The 25,153-nt window shown below is 43.9% G+C and overlaps 1 protein-coding gene across 4 annotated transcripts in view; it reads left to right on the top strand.

The window, feature by feature from the left end:
- Positions 1 to 12,650: 12,650 nt before the first annotated feature.
- LBHD2 (LBH domain containing 2) overlaps positions 12,651 to 25,153 on the top strand; it is a 65,214-nt gene continuing 52,711 nt past the window's right edge. Inside the window, exon 1 of one of the 4 annotated variants that reach the window (XM_033950686.1) lies at positions 12,651 to 12,873. Coding sequence is in view for 1 of the 4 variants with exons in the window: in XM_033950684.1 (XP_033806575.1) it covers positions 14,426 to 14,520 (95 nt within the window). In the remaining 3 variants the exon portion in view is untranslated. Of the gene's footprint in view, positions 12,874 to 13,067; positions 13,522 to 14,358; positions 14,521 to 25,153 lie in introns of those variants that run through there. The other 3 variants (XM_033950688.1, XM_033950687.1, XM_033950684.1) reach the window with 3 other exon arrangements.

Raw genomic sequence — 25,153 nt, 5'->3', positions numbered from 1 at the left:
TTTTTCCCGTGATGTTTACATTTACTAATGTCCAAACTTCACTGGCTTCTGGTGATTTCTAGGATTCATTTTAAATGTACCTGCTTAATTTTCAAGATCCTACCTGCCATTCTTCCTCCCCTAATCCCACTATCCTGGAATTCTTCGAGACCTGACACTACCAGATCCGCCCACATACTCAAACTATCTTTCCCCTCGTTAAAAGGCGCCATGTATGTAGGTAAATTAGGGAAATCCCTTTTCTTCAAATTCACCGAGCTTTGGAATAACCTCCCTGCCCCGCTGCGGAACCTAGGCTCATTCCAATTATTCCGAAAGCATCTGAAAGCCTGGCTTTTCTCCAAAACGTAAAGCTATCTATTTAAAATGTAAAGCTACCTATACTCTTCAAAAACCTCTAATTTCTTATTATGCCCTTCCCTCATTTATTGAATTTACCTGTAAACAGTGCCGAGCTCTGTCTTTATGGAGATGATGCGGTATACAAACTTAAGGTTTAGTTTAGTTTAGTTTACTAATTCAGATGTTCTTTATTTTTTTAAACGTACCTTATAATAATTACTTTTTTTTTATTTTTTTTTAAATTGATGCACACTGCCTAGAAGTCTGATTAGGCGGTATAATAAATTTTAAATAAACTTGAAACTTGGTGGCTCTCTTTCAGTTCATTTGGATCCCAAGTAGCCCCCCTACCCGACTTAAAAATTATAGAAGGCCACTGCTCTGATGGAATCTTAGTGCCTAGATGCTATTATAGAATTAGCGATCGGCGTGCTGCATCCAGGTGCCCAACTTGTGGCAGCTCTATCCCCTAAATTATGTATATGGCGCTTTAAGTTATGCAGCCACATCGTACACAGAGTCAATCTGCGTGCACAAATTAACAAGTAATTGGGAATTAACATCTCATAATTGAATGCCAGTTGGCACAAAGTAACAGTTACGCACACCACTTGGTAGGTACATTCTATACAGTGGTGCGTGTGAGTTTTAGGGTGCAAATCTAGAAAGGGGCCGTGGCCAGGGGAGGAGCATGGGTGCATCGTGAACATTCATAAAAGTTATGCATCCCGATAAAGAATACGTCTTACACTTACAACTTAGGTGCAGTTATTTAGGCTTGGTTTTCCGTGGTCTAAATGGGTGCGCCTAAAAGTTATGACAGGCACCAGCGCTTAACGCAGTTCTATAAGGTGCGCGTACCTTGTATAGAATTGCATCGAGCACTGTTCTAGTTGGTGCCGACAGGCTTTTCAAAACCCGGCATTTGTCAGGGTTTTAGAAAGCCCCAACGAACTCCAGCCGCATATGGAGGGCCTCTGAGCATGTGTAGATGATGCCAAACACATCCGCACATGCTCCAGGCCCCCCAGACACGACCGGAGCTCGTCACAGAAGAGAGGAGGCTTGCTGGGGGGCAGAACTAGGCGGGGCTTGAGACAGAACTAGGCAGGGCTGGGGCAGAACAGGGCATGGTTATGTGTCCGAGGTTTTCCTTTGTAAAATACACTTCTCCTCCCCATTCGCAGTTTCGGTAATCGCGATTTCACATATTCATGATTTTTTTTTTTGGGGGGGGAAAAAAAGAACCCCCCCCCCCACAGTTTAGCCTTCCCCCCGGTGTCCCGGCCTTACTTGGTGGTCTAGCGGGCTTTCGGGGCAGGAGCAATCTTCCTACGCTCCTGCTCCATGTAGATCGCCAATAGGAAATGGCTGTGGGGAGTTCCCGTCGTAGTCTCAAGAGACTACGGGAACTCATGGCAGCTATTTCCTGTTGGCGATCTGCACGGGGCAGGAGCGTAGGAAGATTGCTCCTGCCCCGAAAGCCCGCTAGACCACCAGGTAAGGCCAGGATGCTGGGGGGGAAGGCGGGAGGGAGGCGGGGGTGGGTCAGAACCGGACCAGAAGATATTAGTGGTATTTCACCATTCGCGGTCCGGCTCTGCCCCTATCCCCCGCGAATCCGGAGGGAGAAGTGTATGGTAACCCTAGCTAGGCGCCTTTTATAGAATCCCGCCTAGTGGCACCTAGGCATGCTTAGGTGTCTCTAGGCATCCTAGAGATAGGCGCCAGTAAGTTAGGCCTGGTTTTACCAGCACCTAACTCAGGCATCTAGCAACACCTAAGTCAACTAGGCCTATTCTCCACCCTTATTTTTCAGGTAGGTGTCATTAGGCATCGGAAGGCACCTCCACTTAGGCACCATGTGGAATTCTGTGCCTAAATTTTAATTATAAATTTCAATTAACTTCAGTGGCATGGTGAATTAAGTAACCACCATAAACATTGGTTGAACTATAAGCACAAAAACAAATCTCTTATACACACAGATGCAAGAAAAAGTAGAGTAGATGAACTGGATGCTATCAGGTTTATTATAAACAACAAATCATAAAAATCTACAAAATGATATAAACAATGATATAGACAAATGCGTAAAATGATTACATTATATTACATTAGGGATTTCTATTCCGCCATTACCTTGCGGTTGAAGGCGGATTACAAAAGAGTTAAAGACGGTGGATTACAAAAAGATATCTGATATCAAATAGTCTCTGATAGGTGCTAGTCAATAAGGCAAAAATGCCTACTTTAGCCAAAACTGGTTTTGGGGTGTATTACAGTCAGTTGTACCAACATACAATATTAAAAGGGTCTCTTTTTCATGCACACCTTTTCAAATCTCTCTTATAGTGCACTGCACGGCACAGGTGTATAATGTCTAGAAACGGCATATCCATATGTCCTACACACTTTCTTTTATAGTTCACAGCATGGCTAAGGAAAATTGTTTCTAATAACGGTATATCCATACGTCCCATGCACGTGGATGGATGATCATCCTCTGTCATATAATTCTTTCACACTATCTCACATCATCACTGTTTTATGTCGTATAATTATTTTACCTGCACTGAAAAAAAATATCTTGCCTAAGAAATACAAAATATCAAAGTTGACTGAGGCTCAAAAAATTGTATCAACAAAAAATGTATTGATTGAAAAATTAGAAGAATTACAGAAATGCTATCAGAGTTAAGAGAGGAGGAAAAGACTTAAAGAGCTTAGTGAGACAGCTCCTGAAAGCATAATAGCATTCCTGTACTACTCACATATGTCGAGCCATCATTAGTCAGAAAAACTTCCTCTTTTTACATATGATGAACCAGAGATTCATTATCCTTATTTTCTTAATTTCTTTTCTATTTTTTTTTTTTCAAAATTTCTTTTACCCAATTTGCTAATTTATATGTCCATGAAATGCCCTATTTCCACTTATCTCACAGGCAAGCAAGCAGTCCATATATTAAATCGTACTTTATCATTTAAGGCTCATACAGATTTACTTTTCAAAAGATGTTTTATCACTCTTTGGAAGTTGCGTACCATTAGAAAATATTTTGATTTCATATCATTTAAAATACTGGTTCAATCATCAATTCTTTCAGTGCTGGATTACTGTAATGTTGTTTATTTGGGTGCTCATAAAAAAACAACTAGTAGATTAAGATTAATTCAAAACACAGCAATTCGTTTGATTTTTAATCTAAAAAAACATGATCATATCAGCCCATATTATCAAAAGCTCCACTGGTTGCCGTTTGAGGCTAGAGTGTGGTTTAAATTTGGATGTATTTGCTAAAAAGTCTTATTTGGGTTGGCCCCATCTTATCCTGTTGCTCATTTTAGATTTTTTATTTGTAAAAAAAATATACGTAGAACTGGCTGGTTTTATTTTCCTTCAGCGAAAGCGTGCCGTTTTAAGAAATTTTTAGATAGGACTCTGGCGTTTCAAGCAGGAGTAATGAATACATGCTTGAATGTTACTACTCCAGCCCTCACTTATCAGCAATTTCGGAAAGATTTTAAGACCTATCTATTTAAACAGTACAATACTTAATAGATATCAATATCAATTTGATAAATGGATTTTTATTATGTTTATGGAATAAGGCTTACAGAAGCTTATCTATTTTAGTATAAATAATCTGTATTGTGCATACTTTGTTTGAATGAGTTAGGGTCGTACTTTGTCAGTTAGTATCTTTTATTGAATTGTGTTATTTCCTTCTATAAGACTCTGTTATCTGGCTCTGTATTTTAAATACTTTGTAATTTATTGTGTAAACCACCAAGAACTGATGGTGTGGCGGTATACAAAAATAAACTATTATTATTATTAAATATGACTAAAGTTCCCAAGAACTATTCGAAAAAATTAAAGAGGGGGTTAATGTTGATCCGGATGGTTAACAAGACTAAGGATATTATAATGCCTCTGTATCGTTCCATGGTGCGTTCAATTCTGGTCTTATCTCAAGAAAGATATAGCGGTGCTAGAAAAGGTTCAAGAAGAGCGATCAAGATGATAAAGGGGACGGAACTCCTCTCCTATGAGGAAAGACTAGAAAGGTTAGGGCTTTTCAGCTTGGAAAAGGATGAGGGGAGATATGATTGAAGCCTACAAAATCCTGAGTGGAGTAGAACGGGTACAAGTGAATCAATTTTTCACGCTGTCAAAAATGGCAAAGACTAGGGGACACTCGATGAAACTGCAGGGAAATACTTTTAAAACCAATAGAAGGAAATATTTTTCACTCAGAGAACGCATTGCAAGAGGTTGTGGTAAGAGCGGATAGCGTAGCTGGTTTTAAGAAAGGTTTGGACAAATTCCTGGAAGAAAAGTCCATAGTCTGTTATTGAGACATGGGGGAAGCTTCTACTTGCCCTGGATCAGTAGCACGGAATCTTGATACTCTTTGGGGTTCCGGAACCTTGCTATTCTTTAGGATTCAAAATGGAATGTTCCTACTCTTTGTGTTTTGGCCAGGTACTAGTGACCTGGATTGGCCACCATGAGAACAGGCTAATGGGCTTGATGGACCATTGGTCTGACCCAGGAAGGCTATTCTTTTGTTCTTTTAAGACTCCAAAACTTGAAGAGTATTTCAATTAACAGTGATGCAATACACTCAACACTCCACGAAGGTTCTCCATTTCACTGTAAGGAAACAACTTCTTCAGGAGCAAAGCAGCATTTCAGATTTAGATGATCGGACTTTCTGCTGACAAAATTGGGCCAATATTCATCTGTACTCAGAATCAAAAACGCTGTCAGGAAAGAAATTTACTCTCCTCGTACTACTGAGGATCAAAACATACATGTAATTCTAATTTTTCAATCAATACATTTAAATTGATACAACTTTTGAGTTTGATAGTCTCTTTTCTATATAATTCTTTTATACCACCTTATCACCATTAATAGCTTTTGCAACAACGTTATTTCATTTGATGTGGCCATGGGTCTTTCCTTCTCAGCTCTCCATATACCTCTGTCTCATGACTAATATATTTTTTCAGGACCCCTGATGAAGGCATTTTCACACCGTGTAGGGTCCTTCCTACCTCTCAGTTCCTCAGCACTGCCACATAGCACTCCAGCAATTGGCTTTCTACACCTCAGGGCCATTTTGGCTAATACAGGCGATATCGCCTTCCTCACTAAGCACCAGTCTGGGACCCTTATGATATCATATGTTGATGCGACTGACTACACCACACCCCATGACCAGTTTTGGCCGATACAGGCATTTTCATCTTATGGACTAGCACCTATCAGAGACTATTTGATATCATTTTATGCATTTGTCTATATAATCATTTATATTATTTTATGATTTGTTGTTTATTCGAGTAAACCTGACAGCATCCAGTTCATCTACTTCACTTTTTCTTGCACTTATGTGTAGAAGAGGTTTGTTTTTGTGGTTCTTCCTTTTTTGAGTGGAGACTTGAGGTATTTTTCTTGTGTCTTTGGACTATAAGCACTCCATTTCTGACATTCGATGGAGGATTATAGACACGGTGAAAGTCGGGTGGGAGGATGGTAATATGGAGAGAGCTTTAAACAACAAAGAACAACATTGGATCTAGTTGCTGGTCTCCGTGACCCCTATCGGGTTTGAACCACGAAATTGAATGGATAATGCTTACCTGAAGAGACTCTTTGATTGGCTGCCCATACTCAGTTGAGTTGGTTGAAAAAGCTTCAAGAGAAGCCACACCATTTTATGTTTAAATGTTTTTATTAAATTTTGCAATAAGAACATACCAGAACATAAATGTACAGCAGAACAGATCAAATGCCCCCTCCCCCCCACCCCCTGCCCAATATACACAGTAAAAAATAAAAAGAAACCATCTTCCAGAGAAAGGAAAATCATGGGTTTAGCAAATTACTGCGAGCTCTATGAGATAGAGTAAGCCAGAAAGGCTCCCAAATGGAGCAATAAGTACGTCCCCTAGGTGAGTCCAAAGCTGGCATGGAAAGGCGCTCCATAGAAGCCTGGTGAAGCATGAGAGTACGCCAATGCGACAAGGTCGGTGAGTCTGATACAATCCAACAGTGAAGAATAGTTTTTTTTCCCAGCAAGAAGGCTCTCTCCAGGAACCCCGAAAACCCTTCGTGGACACTCGAGGAAGATGGTCCAAGGTAAAGAGCATCTCAGGACCCTGAGTATATCCATGATGCCACATAGCGGTAATATGTTGGTGCAGCTGAGTCCAAAAGCCCTGAACCAGAGGGCAAGCCCAAAATTGGTGTCCCAAAGAAGCCGAAGGTTGATTACATTTGAGGCAAGTATCAGTGGTACTAATTTTGGCTCTATAAAGATAAACCGGGGACCGATGAAGTCGAAGAAGAAATTTGTAGTTCATTTCAATCAAAGTCACTTGAGGTGTAATGCCATAAATTCTCTTAAGTCCAGTTTGAATTTGTAATCCAGTAACCACACAGGATAAATCTCTAGACCATAGAGTAGCATAATGATCATGAGAAATGGATCCCAAGCTCTCACGAAGATAGCGGATATGAAACAAGCCACACCATTTTAAACAAGCTGCAGAAGTGGAAATACAGATCTGTTGAATGGTACATGCCTCATAATGGAGATAATCGGTTCTGTAGAGAATCTATTGAGATGTAATGAAGGAATTTGATGTAAGTGAAAAGTGACTTATAAATGAAGAAGTTTAACTGGAATGTTATGCATGTTTGATTTCTAGGAGATACTCATGACTCAGCCGTTTTGGCGACACATGAATTCATCTCAGGTTAATTCCTGTCTCCTGCACTTGAAGGTGGGCTCTTCAAAAGAAAAGAAATAAGTTTTTGGTTGAAATATTATTTACAAAGCCTTTAAGGATTTTGTGACCTGATGAAGATGGAAAACTTTTAAGCGCTGGCTTTAATGCCATGCTGCGTACATCTGGTAGTGCTATAGAAATAATTAATAGTAGTTATACCTCAGAAGGTCAATCACCGTAACTAAGGTTGTATATAACTGTGAAATCATATGTATGAAGTTTTTTGGGGAAGTCTGATGGTCAATTATCATGCTATTTAAGCCAATTAATTGAATATAGGGTGGTGCAAATTTAGCTAGGCGTCGCTAGGAAGCCTCAATTACCATTTTTAGAATCAGGCCCTAAATTTATACCAGTAACTATGGAGTGTTGTGATTTGCCCAACATCAAAAGGAGTTTGGCTCTCAATGACTGTGCCACTCAGGATAAGCAACAGTGGTATAGCCAGACCCAGTATTTTGGATGGGCTCACAGTTACTGTAACTTCTACCTCCACCCTCCCATAGATAAGAAAAAAAAATACTGGGGTTTTTTTTTTTAACACCTACCCTGCATCCAGCATCTTTCAACTCTGTGGCCTCCTGGCATCTGCCCTCCTATCACCGAACTCCGTCCCTCCCTGGTATACCTTACATGCAACCCCAGCGCCAGCAGCGATTCATCTATGCTGCTGGCACCGGCCCCTAGGCTTCCCTATGCCACATCCTACTGGACAGGAAACAGGAAATTACATCAGCGAGGGTGGGAGAGAGCAGAGGGAAGCCGGGAGGGGGGGGGGGAGGGAGGGACAGCTGGCATCAGCAGTTAAAATGAATTGCTGCTAGTACTGGGGACGCCTGTAAGGTACACCAAGGAGGGACGGGGTTCAGAGATATGAGGGCAGATGCTGGTTGGCTCCACCACTGACAAGAGATGTTATGTAGTCAGCCTAACATATAAATGTTAGTTGATATCATAATGTTGATATCATAATGTGAGACAGCACTTTAGTATACTACTCATAACTCTGTTTTAGCTGAAAGTGCGCTACTATCTTCATATTGAAATTCTCTGCCAATCTGTATCAAATAATCCTCTGGATTCTCTCTATGGTGCCCATATTTGTGCTTAGTGATGATCGCTGGCTTTAGAGCATCTGGGCCTCGGTATCTGTGTAAGCATCATGCGTAGTCTCTAACTTCTAAATAACTTGTGCTATCATACCTGTGCCTCTTCAATATTGATCGTGGACATTTTTTTGGGAGGTTTAGCAGTGTATAAAGCAGATAGAATATCTAAGAGAAAAATTGTCACACTTGCAGGCATAGATACTTACGTTCAAACATTTTTATTGAAGGAATAAAGTACAAATACATTCATACAATGCATAAAAATATTCCTTACAAATGATTTCACATATTTTAAAATTCTAATCAATATAATCTATAAAAACTATCATCATTCCGTCAAACATATTATATGACAAACCATACTCAAGCGCTTGAGGCATACTATCTGTCAGCTCCATATGCTGTAAGGATTGGCTCTTGTAACCTGTTATTGATTGATAATAAAATATATATTAATTATACCAGCATATTGGGTTTCTGTGAGGTCAGTTATTGAAGGCTGTAAACAGATGGCTTTTCACTCCCCCTTCCTTCCCATCTCCCCCTTTTCCTCCCAGGATGAAAGGCGGCATAGATACTTAAACTGAAGTACTCTACTTCTAACACCTTTTTTTCTTTAGAAATGTCCCAGATTTGCTTTTAAACAATTTCTTTATTTTGATGTCTATCCCGTTCTCCCAGAAGCTCAGAACGTGTTATAAAAGTTGACATTTGCAATCGTGTGACGACAGACTAGTCCTGACGACAAATAGGTTACAGCAGACAATCACAGAGCTTAGTCTAGAGACCAGACTGGTCTTAGCGAAGAGTACTAGGAGAAGTATATTTCTGGCAAGTAATATATATTTTTGTATTATTCAGTTTAGATATATATATAGATATATATATATATATGTGTGTGTGTGTGTATATGTTCTATGTGTGCACTGCATGTGCTATGTTGGGGGGGAGGTGTAGCTAGGATGGTAAAGCAGTTGGCAGGGGATTTTCGGGGGAGGGGGGGAGTTACATATGACTAGTCTGTTTTCAAACGATTGTGAATGTCTACTTGTAACCTGTTCTGAGCTTCTGGGAGAATGGGATAGACATCAAAATAAATAAATAAATGACAGCAGATAAAGACCTAAATGGCCCATCCAGTCTACCCTATAATCCCATGTATTACAATTTCATATTAAAATGTATTTTTTTTTTCTTTGTTAATTCTGGGCCATAGTCCTTAGAAGTGCGCACAGCAAGATTCTGAGGCCTAAAATGTCTCTGGATACATCCAAACACCCCTTTTGATTATCGGCACTTGGACGACCTGTCCTGTTGATTGTCCAAGTGCCGACTTGGGCGGGTTTTTTTAAAAGATGTATTTCTGTTTCGATTATAAGCCCCCTGTTGTCTTGGATCTTGTAACTCATTTGATTCTAGGAATTTCACTATCGCTTCCCATTATTTTTTTCCAATAATCAAAGTGAGGCTTACTGGCCTGTAGTTTCCAACAGAATGCAACAATCACAGGAGAAAATTCCTTCTCACAACAGAGAAATGAAGAACCCCCCCCCCCCCCCAGAGAAGGTGACCTCTGTGTTCTACAGTTTATTTACTTAAAGACTCGACACGTAAGTGTATCGGCCTATCTGGCCGGCATCAGGAGTCTTAACCTAAGACTGGATATTATTCTGTAGTCTATCGTTTTGTAGAAATGAACACAAGGTAAAGCACCAAACTCAGCACAACATTGTTTTAGGTACTCTTGAGGGTAAAAAAAAAAAGGGTAAATCCCTCTCCCCCTCCTGCTGATAACGTCTGCTCACTAAAAATAGTGAATGTCCCCTCCCCCGCTCCTTCCCCTCCCCCAACAGTACTGCGTGGGCATGTGCCCCTTCCCTTCCCCTGTACCTCTAACATTCCCGGCGTGATTTCCTGGACCTGCGCCTAGGAAGCGCTGTCAAGAGGAAGAGCCAATGCTGGCGCAAGCAGCGGGTTAGGGTTGCTGTTCACGCCGGGAACGTTAAAGAGGTACAGGGGGGAAAGGGTGAGTGGGCACAGCAGGAGGAAGGAGTGGATGGGGGGGAGCAGAGAAGAAGGTGGGGGAGGGGCACCACCGCCCCGGGCGCCTCTCACCTCGCTACGCCACTGATTGTAGGAATGGTTTTTGGGGGTGGGGGGAAGTTGTGAAGGTTAGTTTTATGAAATGGGTGCTTTGCGCGGAGGGTATTTTGGGGTGTGACCATAATTCAAGGGGGTTGGGAGAGTAGAGGCCGGGCAGTTTTTAAAGATGTGTTTCGTTATGGGCTCCTTTTACTAAGCTGCGTTAGCATTTTTAGCGCGCGCTAAACCCGCACTATGCGGCTAGAACTAACACCAGCTCAATGCTGGTGTTAAGGTCCAGCGCGCACTATTCCGCACGTTGAAGCCCTAACGCGGCTTAGTGAAAGGAGCCCTGTAAGTGCCTATGCTACAGAAGCTGGAACTCCTTCTCCCACAGAAATACATTGGGCTTTTTTTTTTTTTGGGGGGGGGGGAGAGAGCTTATTTCTCTGGAAGGATATGGCGTTACTCGAGAGGGTTCAAAGGAGAGCGACACATCTGATAAAAGGGATGGAAAACCTTTCATACGCTGAGAGATTGGAGAAACTGGGTCTCTTTTCCCTGGAGAAGAGGATACTTAGAGGGGATATGATAGAGACTTACAAGATCATGAAGGGCATAGAGAGAGTAGAGAGGGACAGAAAAAGAGAAAGGGAGACAGAGAGAAATAGAGAGAGAGAGAGAAAGTGAGAGACACAGAAATAAGAGAGAGAAAGAGAGAGAGAGAGATAGATAGAGAAATATTGGAGAAACTGGGTCTCTTTTACATGGAGAAGAGGAGACTTAGAGGGGATTTGATAGAGACTTACAAGATCATGAAGGGCATAGAGAGAGTAAAGAGAGACAGATTCTTCAAACTTTCGAATAATAAAAGAATAAGAGGGCATTCGGAAAAGTTGAAAGGGGACAGATTCAAAACGAATGCTAGGAAGTTCTTCTTTACCCAACGTGTGGTGGACACCTGGAATGCGCTTCCAGAGGACGTAATAGGGCATAGTACGGTACTGGGGTTTAAGAAAGGATTGGACAATTTCCTGCTGGAAAAGGAGATAGAGGGGTATAGATAGAGGATTACTGCACCTGTTGGGCCACCGCGTGAGCGGACTGGTGGGCACGATGGATCTCAGGTCTGACCCGGCGGAGGCATTGCTTATGTTCTTATGAATCCTCAGTTTGAATTGGCCCATTTTCAAATCTCAGGTATTTTTTAATCAGTTTCCCCAACATGCCAAGTTCCATCTCATCCTGTAAAGTTTTCAGAGCTTTCTTGTTCCCCAGACCTGTTCCCATAGAAATACATTGGGCCTTTTTTTTTTTTGGGGGGGTAGGGGGTAGGAAAGCTTATTTCTTTGTAACCCCTTGTCCACTTTTATCCTTTCTTTTCAACTTGATGTGTTCTTTTATTGGGGGGGGGGGGGAGGGGAGGGTTTCAGATGTACCAAGTTTCCGTTAATTTAGTTAAAAAAATTGGGAGGGGGGGAGTATGAGAGCTTATTTCTCTGTAACCCCTTGTCCACTTTTATCCTTTTTTTTCAACTTGGTGTGTTTTTATTGGGGGGGAGGGTTTGATGTACCAAGTTTCAGTTAATATAGTTAAAAAAAATTGGGGAGGGGGAGTAGGAGAGCTTTTTTCTCTGTAACCCCTTGTCCACTTGTATCCTTTTTTTCAACTTGATATGTCTTTTAACTGGGGGGGTAGGGGAGTTTAGATATACCAAGTTCCAGTTCATTTAGTTATATTTAGGGGGAGAGCTTATTTTTTTGTAACCCCTTATCCACTTTTATTCTTTTTTTAACTTGATGTGTCTTTTCACTGGGGGAAAGTAGGGGGGGGGTTCAGACGTACCACGTTTCAGTTAATTTAGTTAAATGGGGGGGGGGAGAGCTTATTTCTTTGTAAACCTTTATCCACTCATTCTTTTTTTTTTTTAACTTGATGTGTCTTTTTACTGGGGGAGAGTAAGGGGGGTTCAGACGTACCACGTTTCAGATCATTTAGTTAAATTTTGGAGAGCTCTTTGGCCCCTTCTCAGAGGACAGTGGTTTTAGCCTCTCTCCTTTATCCCCACTGTCTAATTATTATCGCACAGAGAAATATGGAAAATAATAATTATATATATATATATATTTTTTTTAAAACCCAACTTTCACTCGATTTGGTCGGGAGAAAATTTTTTTTTTTTCTTCTTCAGTGAAAGTGACAGCGCTACTTTACATGTAAGGCTTGGCTTGATGATGCGAGACCCCGGTCAGTGAGTGGAGGAGTGGATTGGATGAGAGCACAGGCTCCCTCTGCCTGCCTGTCTGCGCTGTATATCACTCTTCCTCTGAGGGTCTCTCCCGCAGCATCTCAGAGTCACAGTTTCTTGACGCGCTGTCTCTCTCTCTCTCTCCAACAACTTGCTTTTTTTTTTTTTCTCTTTCTCAGACGGATCTTCGGTTCGCGGGCAAGAAGGAGGGGGGGAAACCAAAGAGGAAACGAGGAACTGGGATCTTTAGTCGTCCTCTCAGCCACCGGCGCTTAACTCAGGTGAGCCGAGCTTTGACAGTCCCGGTCCTTCTTCGCGCCTTTATTCTTCTTGGAAAATATGCCATCAACGGATCGCACGGGCTGATCGTTAATGCAGGGGGGGAGGGGGGAGGGGGAAGGACAAGCATGTGCTCGCTGTCTCTTTCCGTTTGGGGTGAGATTTTAGTTTCAGAAAAAAAAAGAGGAAGGAAAGAAATCGAGCAGCGCGTTAAAAATAAAATTCTCTTCTTGTCTCTCGAGTTTCTTCGGGAGGAATGCAAATACAAGTCATTTCCCGTTTGGGGGAGGGAGTGCTAGAAAAAAACAAACAAACCAACCAAACCAGCTGCAAGAAGAAAAAGTTGGATTAGAAGGGGGGAAAAAATGAAAAATGCATGACCAGCTGACACAAAGAGAGATTTGTTAGACCGAAATCAGTCAGATGGGTGGGAGCCTTGGCGCCTGCGGGGGGAGAAAATTCTGATGCACCGTTTAAAGACGTGCTTTATTGGAAATAAAGTCATTAATTGTACGGACGCTATTTTGCTGTCGAGCAAGCTTGGGTGCATTTGCAGCTTTTCTTGCTCCCTACCTCAGCCCTGCTTCTGAGGACAGAGAGGGATGGCTCTCTCGGTCTAGTCACGCCGAAGGCAGAATAAGGTGAAGCTGGTGAGTGGGTGGATGGATTGGGGTGTGTGAGGGGGAGGGGGAGGTTTGCTGATTGGGATCCAGCCCCTTTTCTGATTCTTTTTTTTCCCCTTCGGAGCCAATGAGGGGGGGGGGGGGAGGGGGGATACCCGTGGCAGTTTGGGCTCCCTGTGCTCTCTAAGAAGGAGCTCATCTGTTATTTAATTAATTAACGGACACGTGTTCGTTTAAAAGCTCCTCTCCAGACCTATTCACCGGCCTTTTTTTTTAAAAAAAATAGGGTAAATGCGCTCCCAATTCTAGGAGATTCGGCATTCCTGAGCATTTGGAGCTGAGGCTGCTCTGATTCAAGCCCTTCAGGCAAATAGCTCCTTTGCTCGCCACTGAAAGCCGGTTGCATTTTAAAAATGTGCTTTTAGGGAGGGGGAGTGACTACATCACCCACAGTAAAATGAACCGGCTCTCGGAATTTGTTTTCAATATTATCCTCTAGATTTTTTTTTTTTTTTAATGATTATTTGTTTTGGATTTATTTTTTTAATATCTGTATCTCTAAATTTGTGGACTAAATTATGGGAATAATTTTTTGACACCCCCCCCCCCACTTCTTTATTTCACGTTTAGTACATTTCATTTACTAACTCTGTAGTCAAGTCAAGTTTGCTGTAATTTTGAAAATTCAATAACTGATTTTTTTTTTTTTAAATGTGCTTTTGGGGTCCTCGGACCTGGGAATATGCTACTCTAAAGGCATATATAGAGAGTCAGAGCCTATAAAAGATTATGGGCTTCTTTTACTAAGCTGCGGTAGCGTTTTTAGCACGCGCTGCAGATTAGCGCGTGCTAACCCCCGCGCTACGCGGAAAAACTAACGCCAGCTCAATGGAGGCGTTAGCGTCTAAAACCGCTAGGGCCCCATATCAACATGTCTGAATTTTGTGGTAGGAATAATTGGACCGTGCGAGATGTAATAATACAACATAAAGCGATTGCCTTCTCTTCTAGAAGAGTGCTACTGAGGTTAGTGTATGAGGGCTTTCTTCTAGAATGTAATTACTGGTCCAGAGACTGTGTGTAACTCGGAAGCTGGCAGCGCTCACTTCGGATGTCTTGTGCACACCTCCTATTGGGTAGTTCATTTGAAAGGGCTGTGAAAGGACATGGTCGGGCTTGGGAAGCCGTAATTAATGTAGACCGTTCCTAAATAGAGTTAATGATGGTTGCTTTTCAACCACAGTAGCACATTAAACAATAGGCAAGCAATAATTTGATCCCTTGTAAATTAGGAAGAAAGGCCTCTGTACAGAAAGAAACTCCTCCCTTATTCCTGTCCCATGGCTCTTCTCTCCCTATGTAGCATCTTACTTACCCTTTATCTTAGATTCCCCCCCCCCCCCCCCCCATTTTCCTTCTCTACCACTATCTTCTTTTCATGGCTTCCTCCTCCTCACCTCACCTATTCGGCTTGTGCATTTTTGGCTTCCTTCTTGTTCTGCATCCTAGTTTCTCTTATTTGCACTGGTGTTAATTGATATTAATTCCCAGGCTCAGTAAAAGGCTGTGATTCTTCCCTTCCTTTCTGATCTCTCTCTCCTGTTTTTAGTTCCTCTTCCCTTCATTCTCTGTGCTTCTCTCCCAGTCTTTGTGTTTTCTCTCCATCCCTCATTTTTTCCCCTTTCTGTCATCTCTTGCTCCTTTGGCCTCACTTTCTTTCCTCGTTGTCTCGCTCCTCAGCTGCTGCTATTGGGCCTCCGCCCTACTGACTGCATCTACCAAACCTCCAGTCTCGCCATATCCCTGCTTAGTAAGTCCTTGAAACTAGTGGTGGCCCTGAGCATAGTGTTTTTGCATCTTGTGTGTGAATATGGCAACCTTGTTTGGTGTGGGTTTCTTATTTGGGCAGGAAGCCTGTAAGAGGACAAGGAAGGGTCACCATGGGAAATTGTGAGCCTGTTCTAGCTGGTTCACAATCCCTTCACTCACAATGTGTTTCTTCTTAGTACTGGGCCCATAGCCACCTTCAGTGACGTAACCAGAGCATTGGGGACCCCCAAATAATATTCTCTATATATTCTCCTCTTTTTCCTCCCTCCCATGCAGCATTTTTTCTCACTTCCTCCTTCCTCTTCTAAGAGGCCACTATTTGTTGCTAGTGGCTAACCTGGAAGCCTTCCCTTTGTCATAAAATATGTCAGAGAGAAGGCGTCCAGGTCATCCATGGGCAGCATGTTAGCACCATTGTCTACAGCAGTGGTTCCCAACCCTGTCCTGGAGGTCCACCAGGCCAATTGGGTTTTCAGGCTAGCCCTAATAAATATGCATGGAGCAGGCTTGCATGCCTGTCACTTCTACTATATGCAAATTTATCTCATGCATATTCATTAGGGCTAGCCTGAAAACCCGATTGGTCTGGTGGTCCTCCAGGACAAGGTTGGGAACCACTGGTCTACAGCCTTTTGAAGAGAGCAAGTGTGGCTGTGCTGAATTATTGAAGGCTGCTGAGGTGGGATCCCCGCCAACCCAATAATACAATAACGAGTGCTTTTGCCCGTCCAACTGAAGGAACCCTTCCTACCTCAGGGACGAGCCTGGATTGATCGGGGGAGCTCGGCGCAGGAGCTGCACGGGCGATTCTGAGCCCAGAGCAGAGGTCAGTCCCTCCCCATATCTATCATGGACGCCAACCTTAAGTTGAGTCTCTCGGCTATTAAAACTGACTATGGGACTATCTACTCCAAAGTAGAATAGCAAGGAGTGCGACTGTCTGATTTAACTAAAAAATTGGAGAAACAAGAAGAACATTTTTTTTAAAATTTAAAGGAAATTAAAATTGTCCAAATGGAAATGGTTAAAGAAAGATCATTTATTTCCCACAAGTTGGAGAACTTTGAAAACTCTCTGAGAAAGAACAATCTAAGATTTTTGAATTTTCCTAAATGTCCCGTCATTTCACCTGTTGAGATGGCGAGAAAATATTTCCAAGAGGTTCTTGCCATTCCATTGGAAAATTTACCTCCAATTGTGAGGGCTTACTATTTGAGTATAAAGAAACCTCCAAGGGGAATCTACTCCTATTGAAAATCTAAAAGAAAATTTGGACATGAATTTGTCTTCATTTCTGGAAAGTTCCCTTGAGGTGATAACCGACAGAACCTCTATGTTGCTGACATTGTGCTTTGGAAAGTGATAGGGAATATATTCTTTGTTTGTATTTCTGACACATTAACAATAAGTTTTTGGGCTCTAATGTTAGAAATTTTCCAGATCTGGCTCAGAAAACCCAGAAGTGAAGGAAGGAATTCTTGGCCCTGAGGCCAAGAGTCCTAGCTCTTGGGGCTACTTTTTTGGTTAAATTTCCAGCAAAATGTTACATTACCTATCAAAGTAAGAATTTTCTTTTTTTTTGAGACCAAACAGCTTTTAGATTTTATTGGACCAAAAGAAAGGTTGGAATCTCAGTCCAATGATAAATGACCTACCATCCGGCTGTAGCTTGGGTTACCTATTGCCGTTACTCTAATATATAATTTTATTTCCAAACTGATGAAATTTTCCTTTCTTGATTTTCAAAATTGTGGACTAAATATTAGTTAATATTTTCAATACATTTGATTGCATAATTATGTGATTTCTTTTCTTTTTGTTTGTTTCCAATCTTTTTCAAGTTATGTATGCTTGATTTAAAATTGAAAAGGCTATTAATTAAAAAAAAAATGTGGGTGTCTCCTATACTAGGACTCCCTACACTAGGACTTGGCGTGCTCCTAGTGAGTCAGGTTTTCAAAATATCCACAATGAAAACGCATGAGAGATTTGCATGTGCTGCCTCCTCGATATGCATGACTATTTCATCAATATTCATTGTGGATGTTAGAAAAATCTTACTGGTAGAGTGTTGTCCATGGCCTGGGATGAGAGCCAGTGCCTTATACATCGGTTCTGTATGAATAATTTACATTGGGTTTGCTTTACCGCAAATTCTGGACAGGTCTTAGCAGTTTACAGTCTAAGAAAGAGATTATCAGAGTAGGAAAAGAAAGCCAATTTGTAGATAGGAAAGTATCGCATCACTCGGCATGTAAAAGTGGAGCATAAGACAGAGGACAGTCTAAAAGGGATTCTATCCAATGGGAGTAGAACATCAGAATATTATTTGATCAGCACATAAAGTGGGGTGATAGTCAAGAGTTAGGAACACAATTTTGTGGAAGATGTGTCTTTGTGGACGGTCTTGCTACAGCGAGGATGTTCATATAATTTATGCTAAGTGGGTGGGAAGGCTTGTGTGAACAGCCATGTCTTGAGGGCAACGTTAAATTCCTTAAGAGAGGGGGAGCATATTCCAGGTTGTTCTTTCTACACAAAACGAGTCCTTTAGGCCAATTCCTGACCTAGCCTCTTGAGAAGTGCATTCCCAAAGTCCAGCTCCAACTTTTTCAGTCTCACCAAGGTATTGGGGATCCCTTCCTGTTTCTGATGGACTGGTGTTTTTGGATGTGAAGCTTTGTTACCCTTTCGTTTTGTCTGCACTGCCCTTCTGGGAGAATTGCTTCCAGCTTCCTCAGCCATCTGGTTGTTCTCTGTGCCGGGCTCTGCATGATAAGGCTTCCTTGCCTTCACTCTTGGCTTTCCTGCTACATGGGCAGTACTTCTAATTTCTCTTATTCCATATAAAGTCCTGGGGCCAAATATTTGCACTGAGAAGTCTCTGCCCCTATAGAGCAGAAAGAAAATCGGGATTGTTCACCCTCGAAAAGAGGAGACTGCGAGGAGATATGATAGAGACTTTTAAAATACTAAAAGGATTTTACATAATAGAGCAAGAAACATCATTTTGTCATTCACTTTGTCAAATGTGACACGGACAAGAGGTCATGGACTGAAACTGAGGGGCAGCAGGCTCAGGTCAAATGTCAGGAAGTTCTGTTTCACACAGCGAGTGGTGGACGCTTGGAATGCTCTCCCAGAGGAGGTTGTGACTGAGACTACCATTCTGGGTTTCAAGTGCAAGTTGGATGCACACCTCCTTGCAAAACACATTGAGGGATACAGGTAATCAGGTTCTCCATCTGGGAGCACCTGACTTGGCCTCCGCGTGTGCGGGTCGCCGGACTAGATGGACCTATGTTATGTTATGTCTGATTTGGTTAAAGAAGATAGACGAATAATTCATCGCAAACTTGACTGATCTAGTTTTCCATCTAACTATACAGTAGAAATTTTAAGAATTCTAGAATGTGTTTAATAGAGGAGAATATAGCCCCTAGGTCCACAGAAATTTCCTGTCGGTCCACAGGGCCAGCATGTGCATCAGGCCCAAAACAGTGTTCTTCAACCGCCGGTCCACGGTGCGATCGATGCGGCGTTATCTTCGAGCCAGCTCCCACTTCCTAACGGGCAGTGGCTCCTATGGGCATCCTGTGCCTGAACCGGAAGCCTTCTCTCTGACGTTGCAACATCAGAGGGAAGGCTTCCAGATGAGGCACGGGACGTGCGAGGTGCAATTAGTACTATTATGGGGGCGGGGTCTGGGGTGGAGATTGGGTAGAGATGGGTGGGGTCTGGCCCACGACTTAGCCCAGTGTTCTTCAACCGCCGGTCCACGGACCGATGCCGGTCCACAGAATAATTCTTTTATTTCTGCCGGTCCATAGGTATAAAAAGGTTGAAAAACACTGGCCTAGAGCACATCTCTGACACCATACAACAATGTTGCAAAGTGTGGGGTTATACTGCTTGTTCATACGACTGGTCCAACCCTGTTATACTGCTTGTTCATACGACTGGTCCAAGTAGAAGAACTCCATCTTAAAATAGGAAAGACCTAAATTACGCAAAAACTAAACATACAGAGCAACATTCACATATATAATTCATGCCATAATATATCATGTACTAATGTCAAATCACAGGAGAGCTAACTGGAGACTCAAAAGTCCATTAGAAAATATGAATAAGCTCAGATTCAATTGAATCTCGCTCAAAAGCCTCAGGGAAGAAAAAGGTTTTCAACATAATTTTAAAAGTATTAAGTTTTTCCTCCAGCCTCAGATCATGGGGCAGACCATTCCACAAATTTGGTGCCATGAAATAAAAAGCTCTATTTCTCGTAAATTCCTACCTTGCCCTGTTTACTGATGGAAGTACTAATCTGTTGTCCTGAATAGTTCTTAGTTATCCCAGGACAAGCAGGCAGGTATTCTCACTAGTGGGTGATGTCATCCGACAGAGCCCCGATACGGACGTCTCACAAGCATATTTTGCTTGAAGAAACTCAGAAGATTCGAGATGCCCGCACCGCGCATGCGCCAGTGCCTTCCCGCCCGATGGTCCGGGCGTGTCTCCTCAGTTCTTTTCTTTCCGCGGAGCTGAGAAGTTTTACTTCGATTCTGCTCTGACTGAATTCTCGTTTTTTGCCTTCTTATAGCCGCGGTTTTGAGTTCTTTTTACTCTTATCGTGAATTTTATTTCTTTTATTTCTTTTTTTTAAAAAAAAAAAATTCTTCCGGCGATTCGGCCGGGTCGGCTGCGTGGCTCAGGCCCCGCTCCTTCGATCTCGCGGCGGAGCTTTTTCGGCCTATGTCCCGGCCAATTACCGGTTTTAAAAAGTGTAGCAAGTGCCAGCGCGCGATTTCGCTGACGGACCCGCATCGACGCTGCCTGTAGTGTCTTGGTCCAGAACATTCCCGAAATCGTGCCGGCCTTGTTCCACTCTTACAGCGCGGGCGTTTAAGCATCGCTGTTTTTTGTGGGAGTCGATGTTCAAAATGGAAGCTGCGAAGGAACCTTCATCTTCGACTTTGGCTGCCGCTTCGCCTGCCCATGCGAAGCCCACCACCACTCCTGCTACTCCGGGTCTACTGAAGCCGGCTTCCTTTGTCCCGGTTTTGACCCCGTCTTCGGCGCCGGTGCCTTCCGTCTCTTCGGATCAGGTACCGCCTTCTACCATTCCGCCCGTGGTTATCAAAGTGCCGAAAGCTTCCAAGCAAAAGCACTCAACCACGAAGGAGCGCGAAGACTGTGCTGGAGGACCCCCTTTCGGTGCGGATCCCTCCATATCGGCTTTGTTGCGGTCCCTTTTGGAAGCTCAGTTTGTCGAGCTCATGCACACCATGGGACCCAGGTTAATCGCCACCATCCAGGGTGACCTTCCGGTTCCGATTCCGGGGGGCGGACTGCCCCCTCCTCCTCCTCCTCGCCGGTCGGTCTCGCTGCTTGGCGAGGAGGAGCGGCGGGCGGCGGCCGGTCCCTCGAGGCGGGCCTCCTTTAGTGATATGCCCCCTTTAGAGCCCATCACACCCCCAGACGAAGAAGTCTGGCATACCTCTTCGGGTAATCGAAGCCCTGGGCATCGCAAGTCTCAGGAAGAGTTCTTCCGCACTCCATATCAGGCCTGGAATGCATCTCGAGAGGCGTCGAATCTCCCGCCTCTTCGCTCCACGGCCTCGAGTCCCATCTGCTCGCTTGAGGCGTCGGGGGACTATGCTAAACATCGTCGTTCTAGATCTCCCTCCAGACACCGAGGGGGCATCGGTCCAGACATTCTTCACGGCACTCCTTGTGGCACTCTGAAGTTTTGCCGCAGAAGAAGCTGCAACGTATGGGGTACTCTTCGTCTGACATGTCTCCTCCGTGGGGGCCGGAGTACGAGGAACCGAGTACCTCTTATTCTCCCTGTCGATCCCAGGTCTCTGTGGATCCCGAGGCCTTGACTTCGTCCAGTCCTTCTCAGAGGCCTGTGCTGGCGGATCAGTTGTCTTTTTCTTCTTTCCTCCGGCAGATGGCGGATGACCTGGACATTACCTTGGACACCGGTTCTCAGTACTCCAAGGAATACCTGGACACCATGCATTTGCCTCATCCTCTTGCGGAGTCTCTTCGCCTGCCGCTGCATAAACTACTCGATCAAACGTTTATGAGATGTTTTGAAACGCCATTCTCCATTCCTGCGGTTCCGGGCAAGTTGGATGCTCGATACCGCACGGTTCATCACAAGGGGTTCGAGGGCTCTCAACTCTCTCACCAATCCCTGCTGGTCGAATCCTCCCTCAAGCGGTCTCATCCGTCCCAGGTGTACGCCTCGGTGCCTCCTGGTCGCGAGGGCAAGACCATGGATGAGTTTGGGAGGAAAATATACCAGAACTCGATGATGGCTTCCTGAGTTCTGAATTACACTTTTCATTTAACAACTTATTTGGAGTTCTTCCTGCCTGTGCTTCGGAAGTTCACACCTTACATTGAGTCTCAGGCTCGCTTTGAATTCGAGGAAGTAGTGGCCTCGCTGTCCCAGCTACGTCTCCAGTTGATGCAATCCTCTTACGATGCTTTTGAACTTTCGGCACGGGCTGCCGCCTGTTCCGTGGCTATGCGTCGATTGGCATGGCTTTGGACCATTGACATGGATCCGAACCTCCAGGACAGACTTGCCAATGTTCCTAGTGCAGGAGCGGATTTATTTGACGAGTCCATCGAGACTGTGACGAAGTTATCTGACCATGAAAAGTCTTTTCAGTCAATCCTTCGGCCCAAGCCTAAGCCTCAACAGTCTTGGCCTACTAGACCGCCCTTGATCTATCAGAGGCGGTACACTCCAAGGCAGGCTCCAGCTGCGAGGCAACCAGCGAAGAGGCAGCCGCCTCAGAAGGCTCAGCAGAAACCTCAGCCTTCTACTATCCCCAAGGCTCCTCAGCCTTTTTGACTCTCTCTCCGGGAGCATAACCAACCTCATTCTGCATCCTCCTGTTTTTCCTATAGGGGGTCGCCTCCATCATTTCTTTCATTGTTGGGAGGCTATTACCACCGACCTCTGGGTCCTGTCCATCGTCAAGGAAGGATACTCTCTTCAATTCCTGCTCCAGGATCTACACTCCTCATCGTCTCGAGGCAGATGCCTTTCTGCTGGATTGGGGGAATCGCTTTCTGTATGCGTTTCCTCCCTTTCCTCTCATTCAAAAGACTCTGGTCAAGCTGAAGTCCGACCATGCCACCATGATTCTGATAGCTCCTCGGTGGCCCAGACAACCTTGGTTCTCCCTTCTGCTTCAACTCAGCAGCAGGGAGCCATTCCTTCTTCCAGTGTTTCCTTCACTGCTTACTCAGCATCAGGGATCTCTACTTCATCCCAACCTGCAGTCTCTCCACCTGACAGCTTGGTTCCTCTCAACGTAACTCCTCACTAGTTTTCCCAGGCGGTGAGGGATGTCTTGGAGGCTTCCAGGAAGCCGGCTACTCGTCAATGCTACTCCCAAAAATGGACTAGATTTTCTTCCTGGTGTGTTTCCCATTCTAAGGAGCCTCAGCGAGCCTCCCTATCCTCTGTATTGGACTATCTTCTACACCTGTCTCAGTCTGGTCTCAAGTCTACATCTATACGAGTCCACCTGAGTGCTATTGCGGCTTTCCATCAGCCTCTACAAGGGAAACCTCTCTCTGCTCATCCTGTGGTTTCCAGATTTATGAAAGGACTTTTCCATGTCAATCCTCTCAAACCTCCTCCAGTGGTTTGGAATCTCAATATTGTCCTTTCTCAGCTTATGAAACCTCCTTTTGAGCCTCTCAACAAGGCTCCACTAAAGTTTCTCACTTGGAAAGTGGTTTTTCTAGTGGCCCTCACGTCTGCTCGCAGGGTCAGTGAGCTTCAGGCCTTAGTGGCGGTTCCTCCTTTCACAGTATTCCATCATGACAAGGTGGTCCTCCGCACTCATCCGAAATTCCTGCCTAAAGTGGTCTCTGAATTTCATCTCAACCAATCCATTGTACTTCCAGTGTTTTTTCCAAAGCCTCATTCTCATCCTGGAGAATCAGCTCTTCATATTCTGGACTGTAAACGTGCTTTGGCTTTCTACCTGGATCGCACCAAACCACACAGAACTGCTCCTCAGCTTTTCGTCTCCTTTGATCCAAACAAGCTGGGACGACCTGTATTGAAGTGCACCATCTCCAACTGGATGGCGGCTTGTATCTGTTTCTACTATGCCCAGGCTGGATTACCCCTTCCCTGTAAGGTCACAGCCCATAAGGTCAGAGCAATGGCAGCCTCTATAGCCTTCCGCAGATCGACACCGATTGAGGAGATTTGTAAGGCTGCCACTTGGTCCTCGGTTCATACATTCACCTCTCATTATTGTCTGGATACTTTCTCCAGAAGGGATGGACAGTTTGGCCAAACAGTGTTACAAAATTTATTCTCCTAAGTTGCCAACTCTCCCACCATCCCATTGAGGTTAGCTTGGAGGTCACCCACTAGTGAGAATACCTGCCTGCTTGTCCTGGGATAAAGCAATGTTACTTACCGTAACAGTTGTTATCCAGGGACAGCAGGCAGCTATTCTCACGTCCCACCCACCTCCCCTGGGTTGGCTTCTCTGCTAGCTACCTGAACTGAGGAGACATGCCCGGACCATCGGGCGGGAAGGCACTGGTGCATGCGCGGTGCGGGCATCTCGAAACTTCTGAGTTTCTTCAAGCAAAATATGCTTGTGAGACGTCCGTATCGGGGCTCTGTCAGATGACATCACCCACTAGTGAGAATAGCTGCCTGATGTCCCTGGATAACAACTGTTACGGTAAGTAACATTGCTTTCTTATCGGTGCATAGGGAACTGTCAAAGAATGCAAATAATTGGGTTGCCGAGAATAAAAAGCTCGATGTATAAGAATTAGTGCTTTGAAACGGGTTCTGTATAAAAAAAACTGGCAACCAATGGAATTGTAAATAGCGTGGTGTTACCCAATCGAACTTCTTTTTAAAACCCAATACTTAATGGCAATATTTTGAATGGTTTGTAATCTTTTAAGATTTCTTTTTGATAATCCCAGGTATACAACATTGCAATAATCTAATTTTGAGATTACTAATGCATGAATAAAAGTGTGTAGATGTCTATCTAACCCAGTATCCTGCTTCCAACAGTGGCCAATTCAGATCACAAGTACCTGGCAGAAACCCAAATAGTAGCAACATGCCATGCTACTGGTCACAGGGCAAGCAGTGGCTTCCCCATGTCTGTTTCAATAAAAGACGGTGGATGTTTCTTCCAGAAACTTCTCCAAACCTTGCTTTTTAAAACCCAGACATGTTAACTGCTGCTGCCACATCCTCTGCCACTTACGAACGGGAAAGCGTCTCGGAGGTCTCGGTGGGAGAAGCGCTAGCCACCAGTGACCATAACATGGTATGGTTTAATCTTAGGAAAGGCTTCCCTAGATCTCAAACAAGAACAAGGGTACTCAATTTACGGGGCACTGACTTCGCACGCATGGGAGATTTCGTTCATCAGACACTACAGGGTCAAAAAGCAACCGATAATGTGGAAGCTATGTGGTCAACCTTGAAATCGACCCTTCAGGAGGCAACTATCCGCTACATTAAATCGGTGAATAAACAACAAAGAAACAAGAGACCCAAATGGTTCACTGATGAGGTCATGTGCCACGTCAAGGAGAAGAAAAGAGCATTTCTCTCATACAAACGCACCGGGGAGAAAGAAGCAAACATTGAATACAAGACAAAGTCCGCAGCGGTCAAAACAGTTGTCAGAGAGGCCAAACTTCGAATGGAAGAAACTCTAGCGAAGAACATTAAGAAAGGGGACAAATCCTTCTTCAGGTACATTAGCGACAGGAAGAAGAACACAAATGGGATAGTACGCCT

This window comes from Geotrypetes seraphini, chromosome 7 (assembly GCF_902459505.1).
Source record: "Geotrypetes seraphini chromosome 7, aGeoSer1.1, whole genome shotgun sequence".
Taxonomy (NCBI): domain Eukaryota; kingdom Metazoa; phylum Chordata; class Amphibia; order Gymnophiona; family Dermophiidae; genus Geotrypetes; species Geotrypetes seraphini.
Note: the sequence above shows the minus strand (reverse complement) of the source record. Positions and strands in the feature narration are given on the sequence as shown.